Here is a 20343-nt window from a genome sequence, read left to right as displayed (position 1 = left end):
ATCTTGCCCTTCATGTACTGCCACTCTGCCCAAACCCGAGAGTATGCATACTCCGTGCTCCATTGATCACAATGGAGGTATCTGTAAGAAGGGGGGAGAGGTACTGCGAGAGAGGTATGCATGAACACAAAAAGCAGCACCTCCAAACTGGAGGTCACCATCTCCCCTCCCTGGTCTCTTTGTGCTGATTCCACCAAGCTCCATCCTGGCCAAAGCCCATAGATGAGTAAGAACGTCGGTGATCCGGAGATTCTACAGATGATGCGATAGGTCAACTGCCTGATCTTGTATGGAAGCGGCCGCCGGCCACCGACTTTGGATCCCACTCTGTCTCGGGGGCGACACTCGAGGGGAAAGAGAAGATCATTGTGCCATTCTCTAGCGTAGAGAGACTGGAGTGGTGGAAGACCACACATACCCGAATAGGGGCTACGGTCTCCTCAAACCTGTCTAGCCCTTCCGTTGGAAGACACCGGAAGAAACTATAATCCATAGGCTCCCCAAGATCCTGGGGGACCCGCTTGGAGACTCACGTGGGAGAGCCCTCACTGGTGAGGCCACAATGGTCATCTCCACTGGCTCTGAGAAACGATGAATCACGCAGCGAACAGTACTCGCCGGTTGTCTCCTCTCTGGGTCACGGCCTGCAGGGGGCCGACGGGAATGCTCTGGAGAGGCGGGGGGGGGGGGGGGGGATCGTAGGCATGGAGAAAGAGGAAGGGACAAATGGAGCAACTGCGGGAAGAGTCGCAGGCGAGGGTGGGGAGGCGTCCGGGGAGGAGGCGAGGGGGAGTGGGAAGGCAGAGAGGCTAGAGAGGGATGCTGTTGAGAGGTATTCATTGCAGAGGAAGGCTGCTCGTGAAGGCTCGACGACGCGAGGGTGAGGTCAACCTGCCCCACTAGGCACTGAAGGCCAGAGGAGAAGTCGCGCGATGAGGAATCGGCCGCCACCTCGTAGGGGGGGGACCCTCTCCGTGATTGGAGGGGGCATGCCATTTGCGGGTGGGTGCTGTGGGGCGGTCGCCTAGTCTGACGTCGAGGGCAAACTTTGACCAATCTGTCTGTAAATGAAGCATTGGCTTGGAAGGCCGGAATACTCCACTCGCTACATAATGGGATCGCCCCAAAGACTAGGAATTGATATCATGTGGCACAGAATCCGGCAAGGCAATACAAATGCAGAGAGATGGAATCCCCGCTGCTCATGCGAGGACTGAGGCAGCGGTGGGGGGGGATTCCATCACTCTCCCGATGGCACCACCAACCAGTGGGAGAAGAGGAAGGTATTCCTTCCTAAGGCCTCGAAAGCATGCTGTCACGCGAAAGCCTGAAACTCCAGCTAATGGGTCAAATGCCAGGTCGAAGTTGTGCTGCCACCGTGCAAAGAAGGCCTGGGCCGTACGCAGTGCAATGGGGCTCAGTTGCATGACAAGGTTAGACGCCGCTCGTGAGTCAAACTCAACCTGGTAGTAGCCACGTCCCAAAGGATGAATATCTGCGATTTTTGCTAGCACACCTAGAAATCTAGCCTGAAGAAGATCTCTGAGTTGGCCACACGCGGGGCGGCTACCAACAATCTTGCATACCAGAGTGGAGGCCTCTAGGGATGCGACTATAGTAGCAAGAAGCTGCAGGTCCGCTTTGGAAAACGAAAGGCATGTAATGACGGCCTCGGTCGGGGGAGACGGAGCAGCTACCATGGAGTCCTCCTGGGGGCGAAGACCAGAAGAGGCCGAAACTTGCCAAGACAATGAAGAAATACCCACAACCAAAAGGCGTTGCCGACACACCACTAACATTTGTACTTCATCTCACCAAATTATTTGTAACTTTTGGTCTTATAGGTCATTTTGGCCATGCCCCCTGGAGACTCCCACACATTTCATTTCATTTCATTTCTCACTCTCATTAGTGCCATGCCCCCTAGAGGCTCCCAAGGCTGGCCCTACAGTCCTCCCAGGATGGGCACGAGTCATGGTATAGTCGAGTATGCACCTCGTTCACGAGGCAGGGACTCGGGATGGATCGCCTCCCCTAGCTCCAATATGACCCGGACGCCCCATTCATCACACTCTCTTAGGATGACAGGAACCGGGTGATCAAATATGACTTATTGGGACTATACATACAGGATTCTTGGATCACAACACATGAGCCACTCTCACACAAACGATAGTACTACATGGATACTTTCATGAGGGTTACAGAGCATGATTTCATAGTGAGGGCCAAATATTTGGACATATACATGTCACATGCCATGGGGATTGCAGTGGGCCAGTTGTGAGTATCAATGCACCGCCTGAGGATAGAGATGGGGAGAGCCATGCAGATACCTCGTGAGGAGATGATATGCACTATGTGCCACAACGCACCGCTTGAGGATAGAGATAGGGAGAGCCATGTAGATACCTCCTGAGGAGAGGATATGCACTATGTGCCAACAGGAGGTCGTGTCAAAGCAGCACTTCATATGTAGATGCACCATATATTACGAGATTCGAGGGTGCTTCCATTGTCTCTTAAGAAAGGGGTTTGGACCCTTATCTAAGATCATGGATTATCCCGATCAGCAGTGCCTTGGCCTCTTCCTAGAGCTTCATCGCCACAAAGACTTGCTAATTAGGGAGTCCAGATCCCATGGGAGACATCCACCATGGCCCCAAGTGACCATCACTCAATTCTTCCAACCATGAGAGGACGCCCCACCAGCCATGGATGACATACCAACACCCTCATCGAGCCACACATTCTTGAGTGCCCAACCCCCCTCTAGACCCCACTATGGGGGGACTCTAGACCGGGCCACCGCACTATAGTGAGCCTGACGCCCTAGACTCCCTAGACCTTGCCAACAACAAAGACATCAGCCCCACCTTGAGAAGATCTTGGAGAGGCATAGAGCCACCTTCCCACACTTGATGGATCTGCAGGGTCTTCTACACGCTAACCCCATGCTTGATATCCTTGATGGCCCCCTCCCCCTACCGGGGGGGCTAACTCCATAGGATGATGGTCCCACTATTTTTTTCAACTGGCCTTTGGCCCAAGATCCTCCCATAGTCACCAATTTTTAACCACTATAGGTGTTTATTTATCTGCCCGTAGGCGATGATGCCAAGGAAGCACCAAGGGGGGTTTTGAACCCAGGACCTCTTGGTACTAGGCAAAACACCTTCACCACTTGAGCTATCACCTCATTGGCTGATGATGGTCCAACTTTGTATCATATAGCTCGGATTTGACATTCTCAGCTCATAGCTCTAGTCTTTATTTTCTTTTGTACCATAATGAGATTACATGGACACTATTGTATCACTTTGGGTCTTATAGACCCACTGGGTCTTTTGAAGACGTTTAATATAACTTTCTTTTTTTTCTCTCTCCCACTAGCTGACCTCACCTCTCAACTCACCACAATCTTACACACCTCTGCCATAGCCGCATTTCCTTCCACAAACCGATCTACCGCATGACCCCCCCCCCCCCCCCCGGAACCATGCCCCAGAACGATTGGTATGACGACGAATGCCACACAACACGTGAGCGTCTCTTACGTGAGGTTGTATTTGGCCAAATCCAAGAGCAAGATGTTCAAAGGACTAACCAATACACAACCAGATGTAAGAAACGAGCACATGATAAGGGCCAAACAAAGACTCGCTTGTGCCATCTTGTTATATGCACATTATGTGTGCATATACTAGGAGGCTAACCCACATTAGGCTTGTGAGCATGGGAGCATGGGAACAAGCTCTAGTGGAGCATGGGTTAGGACTAACCTTAAGGGTTAAGGTTAGGGTCCGCAGGCATCCAAGGGTCACACATGGAAAATGGAGAGTCAAGAGTCACTTGAGAGCCCTCCTATATAATAGGGGCATGGGGCACACTCAAGGGAGGCTTGGAGGCTTGGAGGCTTGGGCTTGTGAGGCCAAGGCTATGTTATGCTCTCTTGTGTAGAGGGCTGCAACGCCACATGGACGCCGTAGATCATTTTTACACACACACAGAGACCTTTCAGTGAACCTTGGGAAAACCAAGGTCATGACCTTTCACACTTCCAGACGAGGTATGAAAGATACAATGATCACATAGAGGCAGTCAGGTGGAGGTGACAGAATCATATGTATACTTGGGTATTACCTTCACTAGTAATGGGAGTCGTTTCTCCATGAGACAGGCATCACAGGACAGGACAGCCTCACCCGAGGTTATGCTGCCCTTGCATTGATGGAGCGACAATGTCATCAGGCTCACTTCTAGGAGCCTTGCACCAAAGGATGGCTATTTGACACCTTAGTCACCCCAGCGACAATGATGTATGCAGCACCTGTATGGGCCCCTAACCTCTCCACATATAATTGCCGTCGGATGGAGAGACCGCAGATCCTCATGCTGATTTGCAGCAAACCATGAGATCGTTAGAGCACAGCTTGCAGTGCCCCCCATGATGGTAGAGGCTCTATTTCAGACCATAGCCAACATCAAACGCATCAGAGCCATGGATCCAGAAAGACTACCCCACTTAGCCATGGAGTCCTCACAGAGTAATGCCACAGAGGGCCATCACCCATCATGGTATGCTGCAGTAAATGAGTGGTTCTCACCATATGGGCTCGACATGGATAGATTACCGCCCTTCCAATATGATGACTCCCCATACTTTACACTCTCCCGAGACGAGAGGAATAGAGTTCTAAGACAGGATTTGATCCAGATGCATACCAGGGAGCATAGTTGTCAGGTACAAAAAGTTCAATTCGGTACGTATCGAACCGACCGTATCGAACTTGGGGGGCGGTGCGCGAACCGGGTGCAACTATGCCAGGGAAACTAGGTCGGGTCCACTTCCCACCAAGATGTACTACTACAGAGATCTTTTCCTTAGATTCATAGAGGATGGATTTGTCAGACGCCCAAGCTACATGGATGTACACGTCTCATGCTATGAGGGTGACTATTGGTCAGATCAGAGTTTCCTCTCACATTCTAGAGATTTGAGGCAAGGAGAGTAGCACGGACCCCTAGAGAGGACAGAGTATGCAGATTATTCCACATAGAGGTAGAGTCAGAGGAACATTACATATGCAGATGCCCTATATATAATGAGATCAATGGAGATACCACTACTTGTTCAAAGAGGGTTTTGGCTCACTTAGCCAAGTGATGGAGTATCCTCATTAGAGATGCCTGGGCCTTTTTCTCCTTGAGCTACACTGACATAGAGAGAGGCTTCTACAGGTGTAGAGCCAGAGATCCCAGCCCACAAATCACCAGCTTCTTCAGGCCTCAGCAGCAACATCCCCCTCCCCCTGTATCATCTACCTCCCAACGAGGGCTCGCACTACAGAGAGCCTCAGAGATCAAAGCTTCCAGGAGACCGTGACTAACCGGACATAGACCACCACTATCCCATCAGGCCCAATCTGCCCAGATCCAAGCATGATACCGCAGAGCTATGGAGGAGAGAGTCCAGAGTCTACACTAGGGCACAACAGATGTGAGAGTCCTCGCCCCAAGCCCCATGTATGATGTACTACACCCCACCATCTCCACTGGGTGGAATTAGTAGTATACCACTTATCATGATTGTACATCTATAGCATGCTAGACAGTGTGACTACATAGTGAGCTGCATATGACTAAAATTAGCTTTTCATTTAAGTTTTTCTTTCCGTGATACTCAAGACATGGACTTGTTGTATACAGGTTTGTCTCATATGCCAATCTAGCCTTCCGTAGATGTTAATATATCTTTTCTTTCTGGTGTTAATATATCTTCTCTCTCTCTCTCTCTCTCTCTCTCTCTCTCTCTCTTCCCAGTGAGATAACTATGTTTATGTTTTCTTTCTGTTTTATTTTCCATTCCATGATGAGATATGCCATGGACATTATTGTATCACTTTGGTCTCATAGGCCCATTGGGTCTTTACTAGACGCTTCATCTCTCTCTCTCTCTCTCTCTCTCTCTCTCTCTCTCTCTCTCTCTCTTTGGTCTCATAGGCCCAGTATGGTACAGGATGGAGCCAGCTAGGTTGCATATCATGATTGTATACTCCATGCATACAGCTTTGCATTCTCCTAGTAGTAGAGCTCCATCGCCTCCCCCACTCATTGTACTTATTGCACACCCAGATTCAGCTTTTTAGTTCACTACTTTTTCATTTTGTTGGGATGACAAAGGATACCCCACACAGGTACACTGATTTGTCTGATAGGCCGAGTTCGGTCTTTTGGAAGACGTTAATAAAATCTTTCTTTCTTTCTTTCTTTCTTTTTTTCTCTCTCTTCCGCTATATTGTCAAATCGTTAGGAACCAAAGTGCCGAATATTCGTTATCTAAAGTATAATGCTATCTGTAAGCTTTTGCATGTGGTAGTGGTATCAGAGCTTTGCCTTTTGGTAAAGAGATTCAGCCAAGAAAAAAAGAAGAAAAAAAATGTATTCGCTCGTGTGGTTGGTTTTCAGACGCCAATTGCACTCCCATTCTGGTATGACTCACGTCCCTCGAAGGATGGTTGGTTTCTAGCCTCCAAAAGCGACCCAAAACGTCTGCCACACACACAGTGGATGGTATTGTGGTCACGGAAAAACTTGACCACTCCCACTATGGTGAATTCCCATGATGAGAGAGAACACCAAATCCCAACACAAATTGTTTCTTCGACAATGACTACTTCCAAAAGCCAAGTCACAAACACCATGTTCTAGGAATTTACGCGCATCATAGCGCAAGAAGGGCAACAAACGCAGACATGTACGGCTTCTATACAAGCCTTGGAGAAACGGATACCTCTTCAAGAAACCTCGACACCCCCCCCTCTCCTTCCTCCGCCAATCGTCACCGAGATCCCTTCCGAAACCACTTCCCAGATCCATACTACAGCTATCTCCATTGAGGAGTTAACATGGCATTCCCATGCGTTACATGAATTGTAGATACGTGTCCCCAGCTTAGACATTTGAAAGGGGTCTAGTGGACTTCAAGATGTCTAAATATTTGTAAAGTACAAGCTTTGGGAATGGGAGAGTATCCCGGAATACAAAGGATCACACTCCTAAAATTTAGGAGTGTTGCTATTTTTGGCCCAAGTCCGATGGAAATTCTATTCGCATCATTTCGTCTGGAATTGCACAAATACCAAGGGTTGCCAAAAAACCTATGACAAATGGCATACCAATGGGGATATTTTTAGAGATAAAGTTTATGGAAGGACCCATCTCTTAGATTGGGACATGTGGCAACAAACTGAATCAAAGTGAGACAAGTGCCGCACACTTGTCACTTCAGCTATTGTGTGGCTTTCCACTTGTCATTATAGCCTTCTCTTGCCATTTTAGCTCATTGGAGGCCCTAATCTATAAATTGGAGCCCTCTCTTCATTTGGAGTCTACCATGTTGGCTGCTACTGTATGATGTTGTACAAGCTGAATCACCACTGGTGTACTTGCTGTACCAACCATTGTACCTGTTGTACCAGCTGAGTGGAGTGGTGTACCTACTGTTTCAGATTCTGTAGCTGTTGTACCAGCTCTATTGGTGCTGCCCTGACCTGTTTTGGTTGCCCATGGTGCTACCCGACTTGTTCATGGTGATGTATATGGTATATTATTTGCTTCAGCTGAGTTTTTCTCACATATGGCATCTTGAAGACCCGTGGTGATGGGGAAGATCAGTACCCTCATGGGAAGAGGTGGTTTACACCCATTCATGGTATTTAGGGGCTTCTTTTGATGATAGCCTGTGTGTATGGTCCAATGATGGTTGTATATGGATAATCCCGCATCTCCCATGGGGAGAGTAAGGCCCTCAAAGCTTGTACATGTTCCAGCCTCTATGCAGTGTCAACTGTGCACATCTCTCTTTTACAGTTATGTGGATTAAGTGGCATATGTTTAAGGTTGTGGCAATTTCAAGACCGAGGGACGCATGAAGCAGTGTGGCTTAATAAGATCTTCTTCGAAGATTATCAAGACCTACTGACAGACTATTTGGAGGCTTTGTGGCTTCTGTCAAGTTAAGCAGAAGTGGATGTCACGTGCATCCCACAAAGGGTGGTAGTGGAATTGTTTGGCTTAATAGGACCCCAGTGTGGCTCTTCCCCCCACCCCCAAAGATGTAGTCTCCCTCCAAGAGAGGCCAGCCTGGAGGGACCCCCCACCTTTGTGCATATACCACCTCCATAGAGGGTTGTAATCTGCTTTTGAGCAGATGTATTCTGCTTACTAAAGAATGGATCTTTTCTTAGGAAAAAAACAAAAAAGAACTGTGTTACTAGCTCAGCTTCAGAAATAACCATGTCAGTGTTGCCCAGCAAAACCTGCAGCTTTATTCAAGCTCCCTCCAATCTTCTCTTTTATGTTCTTCTACTTCTTTTTCTGTATTTCAGAAAAGGGACCTGGGATAAAAGGGAAGAGAGGGGGAAGGGAATTATATGAATTTAAGGAGTATTTATTTAAACTTTCACAGAGTATATATATAGCAAGGCAGCCAGCATACACACCTATGTATGTGCGTGCACATGCATGTGTGCATGCAGCATACATCTGAATATGATTAAGCTCCACGCATAAGTGAAACTTTTAAGAGATGAGAAATTTATAGGATCATACAAGTTATTAGAAAAAAGAGGAGCAAAAGTATACCATAAATCAAATCAGGGTTCACAGATCGTAGCTTCTCCACTACCCGTAGAATGCATTCCAGAAATGATAGCGAGCCAATATATCCTGCCATTTGAGCACAAAGAGTCTTTTGATCTTGCAAATTTTTTTCCCATGTCTAGTTATAAATATCAGTCATCAAATGTGAGGTAAAGGAAAAAACTTTGCCCTGATCCCCCCTCCCAAAAAAAATACAAGCATGTAAGCATCCACCTGTCAAAAGATGAGTGTAGTACAAAAGATTGTTTGCCTCCAAGCCTTCTATCAAGTTCCATAGCTCCTCTCCATTCAATACCTGACCACGATATATTGGATAGCCTGTACAATTATCCTGCCACAATCATACCCTTTCACAACATCTCTAAGCTTAAATGTGGCAAATCAGTCTATGCAAAAGAAGTGTGCAAACAACACAAAAGTTTAAGACCAATAAAGATCACCACCATTGGGATTCAATGCCTTGCATGCAATGAAGGTTTTAAAGAGACCTAGGTAATACTGCTACACTTAATCATGTCATGAACCTGATGGGAATCGGAGCTTCATGTATATGAAACAGCCCTTTGTGTGTGTGTGTGTGTGTGTGTGTGTGTGTGTGTGTATTGTCTTGTGCTTCTTCCATAATTGATGCTAATGATAAACGCAAGCTTTCCAAATGGCAGACAAGGGCTAGAGTTAAACCTATGCTAGATAAGGGCTGCTCCTCGAAATCTTTCTTTCGAAACTTACACACGTACAGACAAAGTCAATCTATCATGAGAGTCAGGAAACCGGATGGTCTTTGGACCCAGACTTTATCGCAGCTAGAAAAACAATGTCTGGATCATTTTCGGCTTCTTTTTTCTCTACCATCTTCTTCTACATTTCAGGCTGCATTGGCTCGGAGCAGATTTATTGAGCTTGTTTCTCCTATTGTTTCTTTGCAAAAAGCTTCAATGCTGGAAATGTCCTTTTCAGATACAGAATTGGAAGGAAGCCCTCAAGCATTTGGGTAAACATAAATCCCCAGGTTGGGATGGTTTGACGGTTGAATTTTTTGTAGCCTTCCGGGCTGAATTGAAGGGTCCAATCTTGAAGCTCGTTAATGTAGCCTGGCAGCATCAACATCTTCCCTCAGCTTGGAAGCATGGTCTGATTAAGCTTCTGCCCAAAAAACCTCTGTGTGAGACAATGGATGACTGGAGGCCTATCACTTTGATGCCTGTTATATATAAACTTATTGCTAAAATGTTGGTACACCGGATAAAGGATATCCTTCATGATGGACTTCATCCCAGGCAATATGGTTTTGTTCCAAGAAGGCATATACATGATAATATCTCCAATACTCTCATTGCAATGGAATATGCAAAATACTCTGCTCAAGATGTCTTGGTCATGCAGGTGGATGTGGCAAAGGCATTTGATACGGTGCAGTGGGATTATGTTTCTCAAATCATGTCTAAACTTGGTTTTGGACCAAAGCTAGTTAATGTCATATACTGGCTTTACTCAGATTCCACTGCTCAATGCTTTATAGGGAAACATTTGTCTGAGTCTTGGACTCTAGAACGATCAGTTCGACAGGGATGCCCTCTCAGTGCTCTGTTCTATGCTATTGCTTCGCATTCTTTGCTTCTTTACATGGATCATCTGGTTGATACTAGACAGTTAGAGGGGCTTCAGATTTCTGGTTCACGGCCTTTCATTGCACAGGCTTATGCAGATGATTCATTCTTCATGCCAAAGAACAGTCCTTTGGAGCTTCGTCTATTGATGGATACTCTTTCAGATTTTGGGTTGGCAGCTGGTTTAAAAATTAATTTTCAGAAATCAAAACTCTTACCTCTCAAGCATTGTGACTGGCATGCTATCCTGTGGCCCGGCCAGATTATTTATCCGGTAAGTATAGTAAGACACTTGGGCTATCCCATTGGCTGGAAAATCAGAAATAAGCAACAAATATCTTGGGTGCTAAACAAAATTAAGGACAAATTAGAATATTGGAAGATCTCCACTTGGCCATTACATGTACGGCTTCGAATTGTTCAGTCCATTGTTCTGGCTTATGTCCAATTCTACCTTCCTCTCTTACATTGGTCATCTCGAGATCTTTCTTCTTTTATGTCTCAAGCCATGGAGATTTTTTGGAAAACTAAGCTTCATAAAAAAGCTTTAAGGTTGCTCAAAATGGACCTGCTTTGCTCGCCAAAAATGCATGGTGGTTTGAATATTATAAACATCAAATTTCATGTGCTGGCAAGAAAGATCACTATGCTCAAAACCTTTTTTCAACAAGAGCAGCCTTGGTCTATCATGTTGGCAATTTTGTGTGGTCGGATGCGCACAAATGCTTATGGTCGTTGGTTGGTTGATCCATCGGAAGTAGTGCTTGGCAAATTTCAAGGTAAAATCCTTGGTTGTCCATTTTCTACTTCCTTGATTCAGGATTGGAAGAAAGTGCTCTCTCGCATCAAATGGTCTCCCCATCCTGCTTCTCTATAGCTTCCTCGCTTCGAATGGAAAGCATACATTGGAGTGCTGTTTTTTACTCTCCCCTTGCTGTACAACAACCAATCACAGCTTACAATCTTATGAAATTGGGCATTTGGTTCATTGACGACGTAGTGGATACTAGAGGGCAAATTCTTTCTTTTCCGGCAGCATGCCAACAATACAATCTTGGGATGTATCATAGATCTATATGGAAAGCTATTGCAGATCTCTTACACCCTTTCATTCCGATTCCAACATTGGATGTAAGAGACAGGCTTCAAGATTGGCATCTTCAGTCTTCAAGTTCAAGATTATCCTCTCAATCTTTGCATCTATTGACTTCTATACAGGCTTATCGATTGATATTACCTCCTCCATGGATTGCTCAGCATGCTAATTCTCTTTGGCATCTGGATAAGTCTTTAGCTTGGTGGAAAGCAAAACTGACATTGATATGGAAGTTGAAAATGCCATTGAAACAGAGACTCTTTCTCTGGAGATGCATTGTCGGTATTTTTCCAGTGGGAGTGAAATTGGCTCAAAGAAGGATTGCCTCTCCTCTTTGTCCAAGATGTCATCATACTATTGAGAGTGTTCCGCATTTATTGTGGTCTTGTTCATATTTCAGAAACCTTCCGGACAAGATCTACAAGTTTGGGCATCTAGCCTCTGAATGCCCAATGGTTCTGCATCAGCCCCCCCCAAATGCCTTGCCACCCCAGACACGGGAAAAGAATGAGAATTTGCAAGTCAAGACAGCAAATACAAATGGAGCAAAGAATGCAAAATCAATCAATCAGGTGCCCGCACTTGCAGGAAAAGGAAAAGATAAAGGGAAAGAGAAGATGAAGGAAACTGTGGGGATTGATCAGGACGGTTTTAAACAACCCAAGAAGGTGGTTGTATTGAAGCAACGCCCCCTTCAATCTCGTCAATGGGACGCTTCTTCTCCCTCACCAGGACAAACTTCTTGGGTTTTAAACAACCCAAGAAGGTGGTTGTATTGAAGCAACGCCCCCTTCAATCTCGTCAATGGGATGCTTCTTCTCCCTCACCAGGACAAACTTCTACTTCAGCCTCTGCTCCTATCCTTCAAAATTGGGTGGGCGTACTGAAGAAGGGCATCCCCATATGTGATTCAGAAGAAGAGAAAAATGCTATGTCTTTCATGGGCAATGAAGGCATGCAGCCTATGCAGGCAGAGGCCTAGCCTCTCTGATGTATGGTTCTTATCCTCACACTCTGCTGTACATACCTCTTCATGCTTCAAACACTTAAGTGCTTTACATACAATGTACAGAGCCTCTGCAATGTCTCAAAGTGGAGGCTTTTCTGGATTTATGTACATAAAATGCAGCCAGATATTGTTTGTTTGCAAGAGCATAATCAACACTCCATGGCTGGACAACATGGTTTTTTGCACGGTTATGATATATATTATGCTGGTACTGCTACCTATTCAGGTGTATGCATACTGGTTAGACATGAGTTGCAGCCTCAGTTGGCCTTCAATGACAATAGTGGCAGATGGATAGTAATACAATGCAATGTTAATGGTGATATTTTTGAGTTTGCATCAGTCTATGCCTCCCAGACCTCTGCCATGAGGGCTTCTTTGTGGGATTCTTTATGCAAATATCCATGGAGATCCAATGCATTCATCTGTGGGGATTTTAATAATTCCCCTCTGCCTAGAGATAATACCACTTCACGATCTCATATGCTATCATTGGAAAGGCACAAATGGGATGACATGCTTCTTTCTATGCAGGCTGAAGATTTATGGGTACTTCTCCAAGGGTCAGCCCCTGGATATACTTTTCATCATAATGCACTTACTACGTATTGGGCAAGGCTTGACAGATGGTATCTGTTTTATCCACAACAATTTGCAGATTTTAGCCCTCATCTCCTTATAGATTTCTCATTGGGCTTGTCAGATCATGCTCCATTGTGGATGAATTTGCAGCTTGGCATGCCTCTGGATGATTTGCCATTTCTCTCCAGTAGATTATTGCATGTTAATCGGACTTATTTTCAACATCTTAAAATGATCAGATTGGCCATTCATCCTTTGCCAGTTCATGCCCAGGAGGACATGAATTATGCTTGGGACAGCTTCATCTCTCTTATTCAGAATGTCATTAGGGAGTATGGCAAATGGCATATGACAAAATGGAGGAATGAGGTTAAATGGGCAAAAAGGACAGCACAACATTTGACTGAATTTTCTCAGTTGAGGCCACTCTCTGATTCAGAAAAGGATTCCCTTTCACATGCACAATTTAAACTTACTGTTAATGATCAGAGGAAATTGCACAAATGGCAGATTAGGGCAAGAATGAAGCCCCTCATGGATAAGGGCTGCTCTTCAAAATCTTTTTTCCACGGGTTGCGTGCTACTCGAAATAAAAATTCATGTCTAAGTGTTAGGAAACTGGATGGCTCTTGGACTCACTCTTTCTCTGATCTCCAAGACGAATGCCACATTTATTTCCAGAAATTGTTTTCTGCTCCTGGTTCCCCATCAAATCAAGTGACTGATGCCAGGACTGAATTTCTTCAATATGTTTCTGGAATAGTTGAAATGGATAATGCTCTTACCTTGGAAATGCCTTTTACTGACACAGAACTTGATAATGCGTTGTTCCACCTCAGCAAATACAAGTCCCCTGGCTGGGATGGCCTTACAGTGGAATTTTATATTTCTTTTTGGGATGATTTGAAAGAGGTCCTTTTACAAATGATCAATGTGGCCTGGGAAGAAAATTAGTTGCTGCACTCTTGGAAGCATGGTATAGTCAAGCTTGTCTCCAAAAAACATCTGTGTGATCATATATCAGATTGGAGGCCTATTACTTTGATGCCTGTACTTTACAAACTTATTGCCAAAATGATTGTACATAGGCTTCACAGGATACTGCATGCAGGACTTCATCCTCATCAGTATGGTTTTGTGCCGCGAAGACAAATCCATGACAATATATCCAATGCCTTGACTGCAATTGAATATGCTAAGTATTCGCATCAAGATGTGCTTATATTGCAGGTGGATATTGCTAAGGCATTTGACAATGTTCAATGGGATTTCATCTCTCAGATCATGACAAAGTTGGGGTTTGGTCCCAAGATGGCAAATGCTGTTTACTGGCTTTATTCTGGCTCTACTGCTCAGTGCATTCTTGGGCGCCATCTGTCTCGGTCATGGATATTGGGTCGATCAGTAAGACAGGGCTGCCCTCTCAGTGCTCTCTTCTATGCCATTGCCACCCATCCTCTTTTGATGTATCTTGATCATCTTACAAACACAGGACAGATGACTGGTCTCAAAATCCCAGGGGCTACATCTTTTTTGGCACAAGCATATGCTGATGATTCCTTCTTCATGCCACAGAATTCTCCTCAGGAACTTCGCATGCTTATGACCATTCTTTCTTTATATGGGTTGGCAGCGGGATTGCATGTCAATTTTGACAAATCTAAATTACTCCCCCTGAAACAATGTGACTGGCATTCTATTCTTTGGCCGGGTCAGGTGGTGCATTCCAGAGATATTATCAGGCATGTGGGATATCCCATAGGATGGCATATCACCAGAAAGCAGCAGTTAAAATGGATTTTCCAAAGACTTCAACATAAACTGGAATACTGGAAGATTTCGACTTGGCATCTTCATGTCAGGCTCAGAATAGTACAATCCATTGTGATGTCTTATGTCCAGTTCTATTTGCCCTTGCTGCATTGGTCCTCCAGGGATATTTCAGCTTTTATGTCTCAAACTATGGAGATATTATGGAAGACAAAAACTGCTATGAAAGCATTGAGACTAATGAAGATGGAAATGGTGTGCTCCCCAAGGATGCATGGTGGACTTAATGTCCTCAATATAAAATATCATGTACTTGCAAGGAAGGCTACAATGTTGCATACTTTTTTCCGTCAACAGCAGCCATGGACTTGTATGTTAGCATCCATGTGTGTCAACATGAGGACTTCTGCTTATGGTCATTGGATTACGGATCATTGGGAGGTTGTGATTGGGAGATTTGTAGGGAGGATACCTGGTTGTCCTTTCTCTACTGCCTTCATACTTGACTGGAAACAAGTTCTCTCTAAGGTCAAATGGGCTCCTGATAATTGCTTGCAGACAAACTCGATGAGGAAAGAAAGTATTCATTGGAGTGCCATCTTTGACACTCCACTGGCTTTACAGGAACCTGTTCGGGCATACAATCTTATGAAATTGGGAATTAGGTACATACATGATGTGGTAGATGATCGGGGATATGTCTTATCCATTCCCCGGGCCACTGCTTCCTATGCATTGGGAATGCATCATAGGTTGATATGGAAGAAAATTGCTGATTTATTGCATCCCTTTTTACCTATTCCACCTGTGGCTCACACAGACAGGCTTCTGGATTGGCAATTACAACCATCTACTACATGCATTCATCCTATTCCCCTTCCTGCCTTAACCTCCATCAAAGCCTACAGGCTTCTTCAACCTGCCCCATGGATTCATCAACATGCTAATTCTCTGTGGCATATAAGGAAGCCCCTCTCATGGTGGCGGAAGAATCTCCGGATGTTGTGGAAGTGTAAAATGCCATTGAAACAAAGACTTTTTCTTTGGAGATGTTTGACAGGCACATTGTCAGTGGGGGTCATACTTGCTAAACGTCACATTGCACCTTCCACATGTCTAAGATGTCAGGCTCCCTCAGAGACTGTTCTTCATCTGCTCTGGCACTGCCCTTGTTCCAAGATCCTCCTCAGGAGAATTTCAGATTTTCTTCGGCTCCGTTTCCCTAGTCACAGATTTGGGAAACATTTCTGGCTTTTTGGCAGATATATGCGGTCTTTGTCCCAATACTTATTTCTCTCTTGGGTGAGATATTGGGCTCTTTGGACAATTTGGAGTGAGCATAATTTGGCATACTTGGGTCGGCAGAATCACCAGTCATATGAATCCTTTAGAGCCTCATTGCAGCAATCCTTATATGATGCCTGCCATGAGGGTGATATGGATGCTTCTTGTTTAGAGCTTTTCTCTTTATGTTTCTGACATTTGGGATATTCTCCGCTTCGGAGACTTCCCATCTTGTAAATTTATAAGCATATAAATATACTGCACTGGATATTACCAAAAAAAGTGTGTGTGTGTGTGAACAGCCTGTTAAGGCTAGATCCTATGTAAGCAATGATATCATAGCCCATGCCATGTGTCATTGCCCCCGTGTGTGTGACTTAGTCAAAAGACAAGTCTAAGCCTATAAAAGCATTGTACTTGGTGAAGGATACACATATCATTAATCTAATCATCATTGAGTCTTTGAGCTTCATCTTCATCTCTCTTGCTACACCTGCACACACTCGCACACCCTAATCCTCAACTCGACATTTGGTATCAGAGCCATTGACACTCAAACCTAGTGCCGGCAACCTGCCGTAGCTGTTTCAGCCACATGTTCGTGGTGTGCACACTCACAGTCACCATCTCTGTTTGCATGGAACTGTTCCCCCGCACCACCATCTCCTCCCTCTCTGATCCACCGCCCGAGCTGGCAGACCTTGTGATGAGCTCCGGCTGGGCTGAGCTGAGCAGGCTGCTCAACCGATTGGGAGGATATTGGGAGGAGAAAGGAGGTGGATGGGTGTGTGTGTGTGTGTGCGCGCGCGCGCGCATGCACACAAGAAGTCTGGCTGAGCCGCCCTCCCCTGGGCAGAGCTGCGGGCTTGCTGGGCTTCCCGGATGGACCCCATTTTTCACCACCAACGCCGACATTTCCTCCCGTCGCTGCCTGCTGTAGCCTCCTCGCCCTCAGCATCTTCTGACACTCCTGCAGCTCGCCATCGACAACATCATGCGTCAACAAGCCATCCTACCGTCTCTCGAGCAGCGTTCTTTGTTTGGCCTCAGCTGGCTGCTAGCTCTGCTGCTCTCCACTCTTAGCTTGGAGCCGGGCGCTCTCTTTTTCCCTCTTTCTTGGTCGCATCAGCCTGCCACCACCTACAGGCTGCCTATATGATCTACAAAACGTTTGCTGCAAAGTTTTTTTCAAACATGGATCGGGCCACCTCATCTGGTACCTACAACATGGCCAAATTCAACAGCACTGGCTTCCCGACATGGCAGATGAAAGATGCAACTACTACTTATGAGGGACAGGCTGTTGAACATCGTCAAGGGAGTGGACAAGAATCCCGGACCCAAGGAAGGTGCAGAAATGATTCATCTCTGGGAGGACCAAAATGCTCGGGTAACAACTCTCATTGGGCTTAGCCTTGCAGACAATCTTATACATCATCTTGATCTCAAAAAGTCTGCAAAGGAGGTACGAGAAAAATGGAAAGCAAAATAAAATTGTGAATTAAGAAATATTCTTGAAGCAAAAATGCTTTGATTTAAAGATGAATGAGAGTGATGACCTCTGTGAAAATTTAGGCAATATTCGGTCTGTCACTCAACAACTCTCCAATCTTGGGGGGTTGTTGAAGATGATGACAAAATTGCCGTGCTCCTCAAGAGCATACAAAAGGTATCATGTTTTTCCCAAATCTTAACTGTCCTCCAATTAGCAAAAGATGTAGGACAGATCACCACGATGCAGTGGACTCAAAGCTGGCTATGGTGGTCGGTGCTCCATTGCTGCAAGGAGAGAGAAGCGACTGTAGAGAAACAAGGATGTAATACACAGAGAGAGACAATGAAAACTTACACAATGATTTGCATGACTTAATAATCAGCTTTCATTGATAATGAACCTTGTATCAAGTACATGCTTTTATAGGCTAAAAAACCTTATCTTTGACACGTCACATGGAAAGGAGGCAATGACACTTAGCTAGGCTAATGTCATCACTCCTTATCACACTGACACAAAACAGCTATAAGAGGTTGTTCACACACATGTACTCACTTACTCGTATGAGTGAGTGTTCACACACACATATAAGGGATGTTCACACACAGACATAAACAAGGGTACACGTAGATGATGAATACACACAGAGAGACTGCAAAATACCCAACAAACACGTCAAGGTGGTGTCTTATGAGGTGGCTGTGACATGTGAGGGATTGATCGTAGTAATCACAACCTTAGGCTAACTAAACTTCACTTAATGATGCTTAAGAGATAGACAATTAGTGTCAATGTAATGCAATGCAGCTATATTAGATGAATGGGTTACAATGAGATCTAAATAGATCTATGATGTTGTCCTAGATAAAGATCCTTCTCGGGATGAGAGGGATAGGCTGAATGCTGATGATGAGGACTGTTCCTTGCTCCAATGCTGAGGTCCATCCTTCAATGCCGGCTTCCCTATATGTAGGAGCCTCTAACCACATGACCAGTCATGCTGAGTGGTTTAGAGATATGCAAAAAATGGAAAAACCAGGTTATGTAGAAATAGATGATGATACTGTGCATTCCATTGCGCATGTTGGTAAAGTGCCATTGTCTATGCAGGATGGCAAAATGAAGTACTTGGCTGATGTACTTGATGTTCTGAATATTATAAATAACTTGGTTTTTGTTGGACAGATGGTTGAGTAGGGTCTGCAAGTGAGGTTTAATCCTCAAGGATGTTTTGTGGAAGACTTCAAAAATAAGTGTCGCTTGGTTGCAAAGGGTAACAGAAATGGTAGGATGTTTACTTTGGATGTGAACATGCCTAAGATAAAGGCAACCATGTTTGCGCATGGAATAGGTGTCATGCAGATATTGACATATGGCACAAGCACATTGGTCATGTGAATGTACAACGACTGAAGTTTATGCAGGCCCAAAATATTATTGCAGGTTTGCCAAAGTTTAAGATTGACGGTATGCATAAGGTATGTGAAGCATGCTAACTTGGTAAGCAGTCAAAACATGCTTTCCCACATGAAAAGCATGTCAGTGCAAGGCCATTGGATGTCATACATTCAGATGTATGGGGCCGACCAAGACTACAACAATTGCAAGTTGCAGGTACTATGTTACATTCATTGATGACCACACTAGGACAGTGTGGATTTATTTCATGAAGGAGAAAAGTGAGGTGTTTGCTCACTTTCAGAGATTTAAAGCCTTGGTTGAGAAGGAAAAAGACATGCAAATAAAATGCCTAAGATCAGATGGTGGGGGAGAATATTTCTCCAATGAGTACAACGATTTCCTGAGAAAGAAGGGAATCACGAGGCAATTTACGTGCAGGTACACTCTGCAATAGAATGGTGTTGCAGAAAGGGAAAACAGGCACATTGCGGAAGTGGCATGTGCCTTGTTGGGGCTGAAAAGAATATGCCACATTACTTTTGGGCAGAAGCACTAGCAACTGCTATGTACATTATGAACAAGACCGTATGAGAGAGTGAGAGAGAGTGTGATTGGTCTATATTATGGTGTGAGCAACTCCACGGTGACAGAGTGGAGGTGGAGGTTGCAGCTGTTCATGGTATGACTCTTGAACAGAAGTTTACATGCATACGACCAAATGTGTCTCACTTGAGTTCGACTGTAGGAGTTGAATCCTTTGAGCCAAAGACTTGTCTACTGCGGGAACTGAATGGCAAATGCTACAAAAACTGCTTAGAAATACCTGAGTCACCCCTGACCTGTCTGTGGAATCCTTTCACACACCATCTTCGTCGTTCCTGAACCTCTGAACCTCCTGAGGCAATGTTGGAGCAAACTTCCGTCTTCTTATGTGGAAGTGAACCCCTGCTGTTGCCAGTTGAAGCTCAAAACACCATTTACTCCTTTGATGATGGATGTCATTCTTCCCCAGAGAACTCATGGGCAACACATGTAAGCCTTGCAAATGCAAGATTGACTGCTAGGATGACTACTATGCAAGCCATGTGCAACCCTATATGCTGTGCAAGAATGTAGATGGATGGGTTACTAATGCATGCCTAAGGGGAAATCCCTAAGGACGGCCTACAAAATTTTAAAAACTGGATTTAACTGTGTGGAGGCGATTAGCATGATGACTGACTGAATGAATGATGGAATGAAAATGATCTAAGGCTGGTTACCCTCTAACGCTCTGATACCAATGTGACATGTGAGGAATTGATCGTAGTAATCACAACCTTAGGCTAACTAAACTTCACGTAATGATACTTAAGAGATAGACAATTAGTGTCAATGCAATGCAATGCAGATATATTAGATGAATGGGTTACAATGAGATCTAAATAGATCTATG

General features: G+C 44.9%; 1 protein-coding gene across 2 annotated transcripts in view; it reads right to left on the bottom strand.

The window, feature by feature from the left end:
- The window catches only part of SOS4 (pfkB-like carbohydrate kinase family protein), a 205708-nt gene that overhangs the window by 108947 nt on the left and 76418 nt on the right, over positions 1–20343 (bottom strand). For both annotated transcript variants that reach the window (XM_086794545.1, XM_086794546.1), the window contains exons 3-4: positions 8878–8982; positions 8647–8730 (exon numbers count right to left, since the gene is read on the bottom strand). In XM_086794545.1, coding sequence (XP_086650671.1) covers positions 8647–8730; positions 8878–8982 — 189 coding nt within the window. The remainder of the gene's footprint in view (positions 1–8646; positions 8731–8877; positions 8983–20343) is intronic.

This window comes from Cibotium barometz, chromosome 61 (genome assembly GCF_041138505.1).
Source record: "Cibotium barometz isolate CiBa-2024 chromosome 61, ASM4113850v1, whole genome shotgun sequence".
Lineage (NCBI taxonomy): Eukaryota > Viridiplantae > Streptophyta > Polypodiopsida > Cyatheales > Cibotiaceae > Cibotium > Cibotium barometz.
Note: the sequence above shows the minus strand (reverse complement) of the source record. Positions and strands in the feature narration are given on the sequence as shown.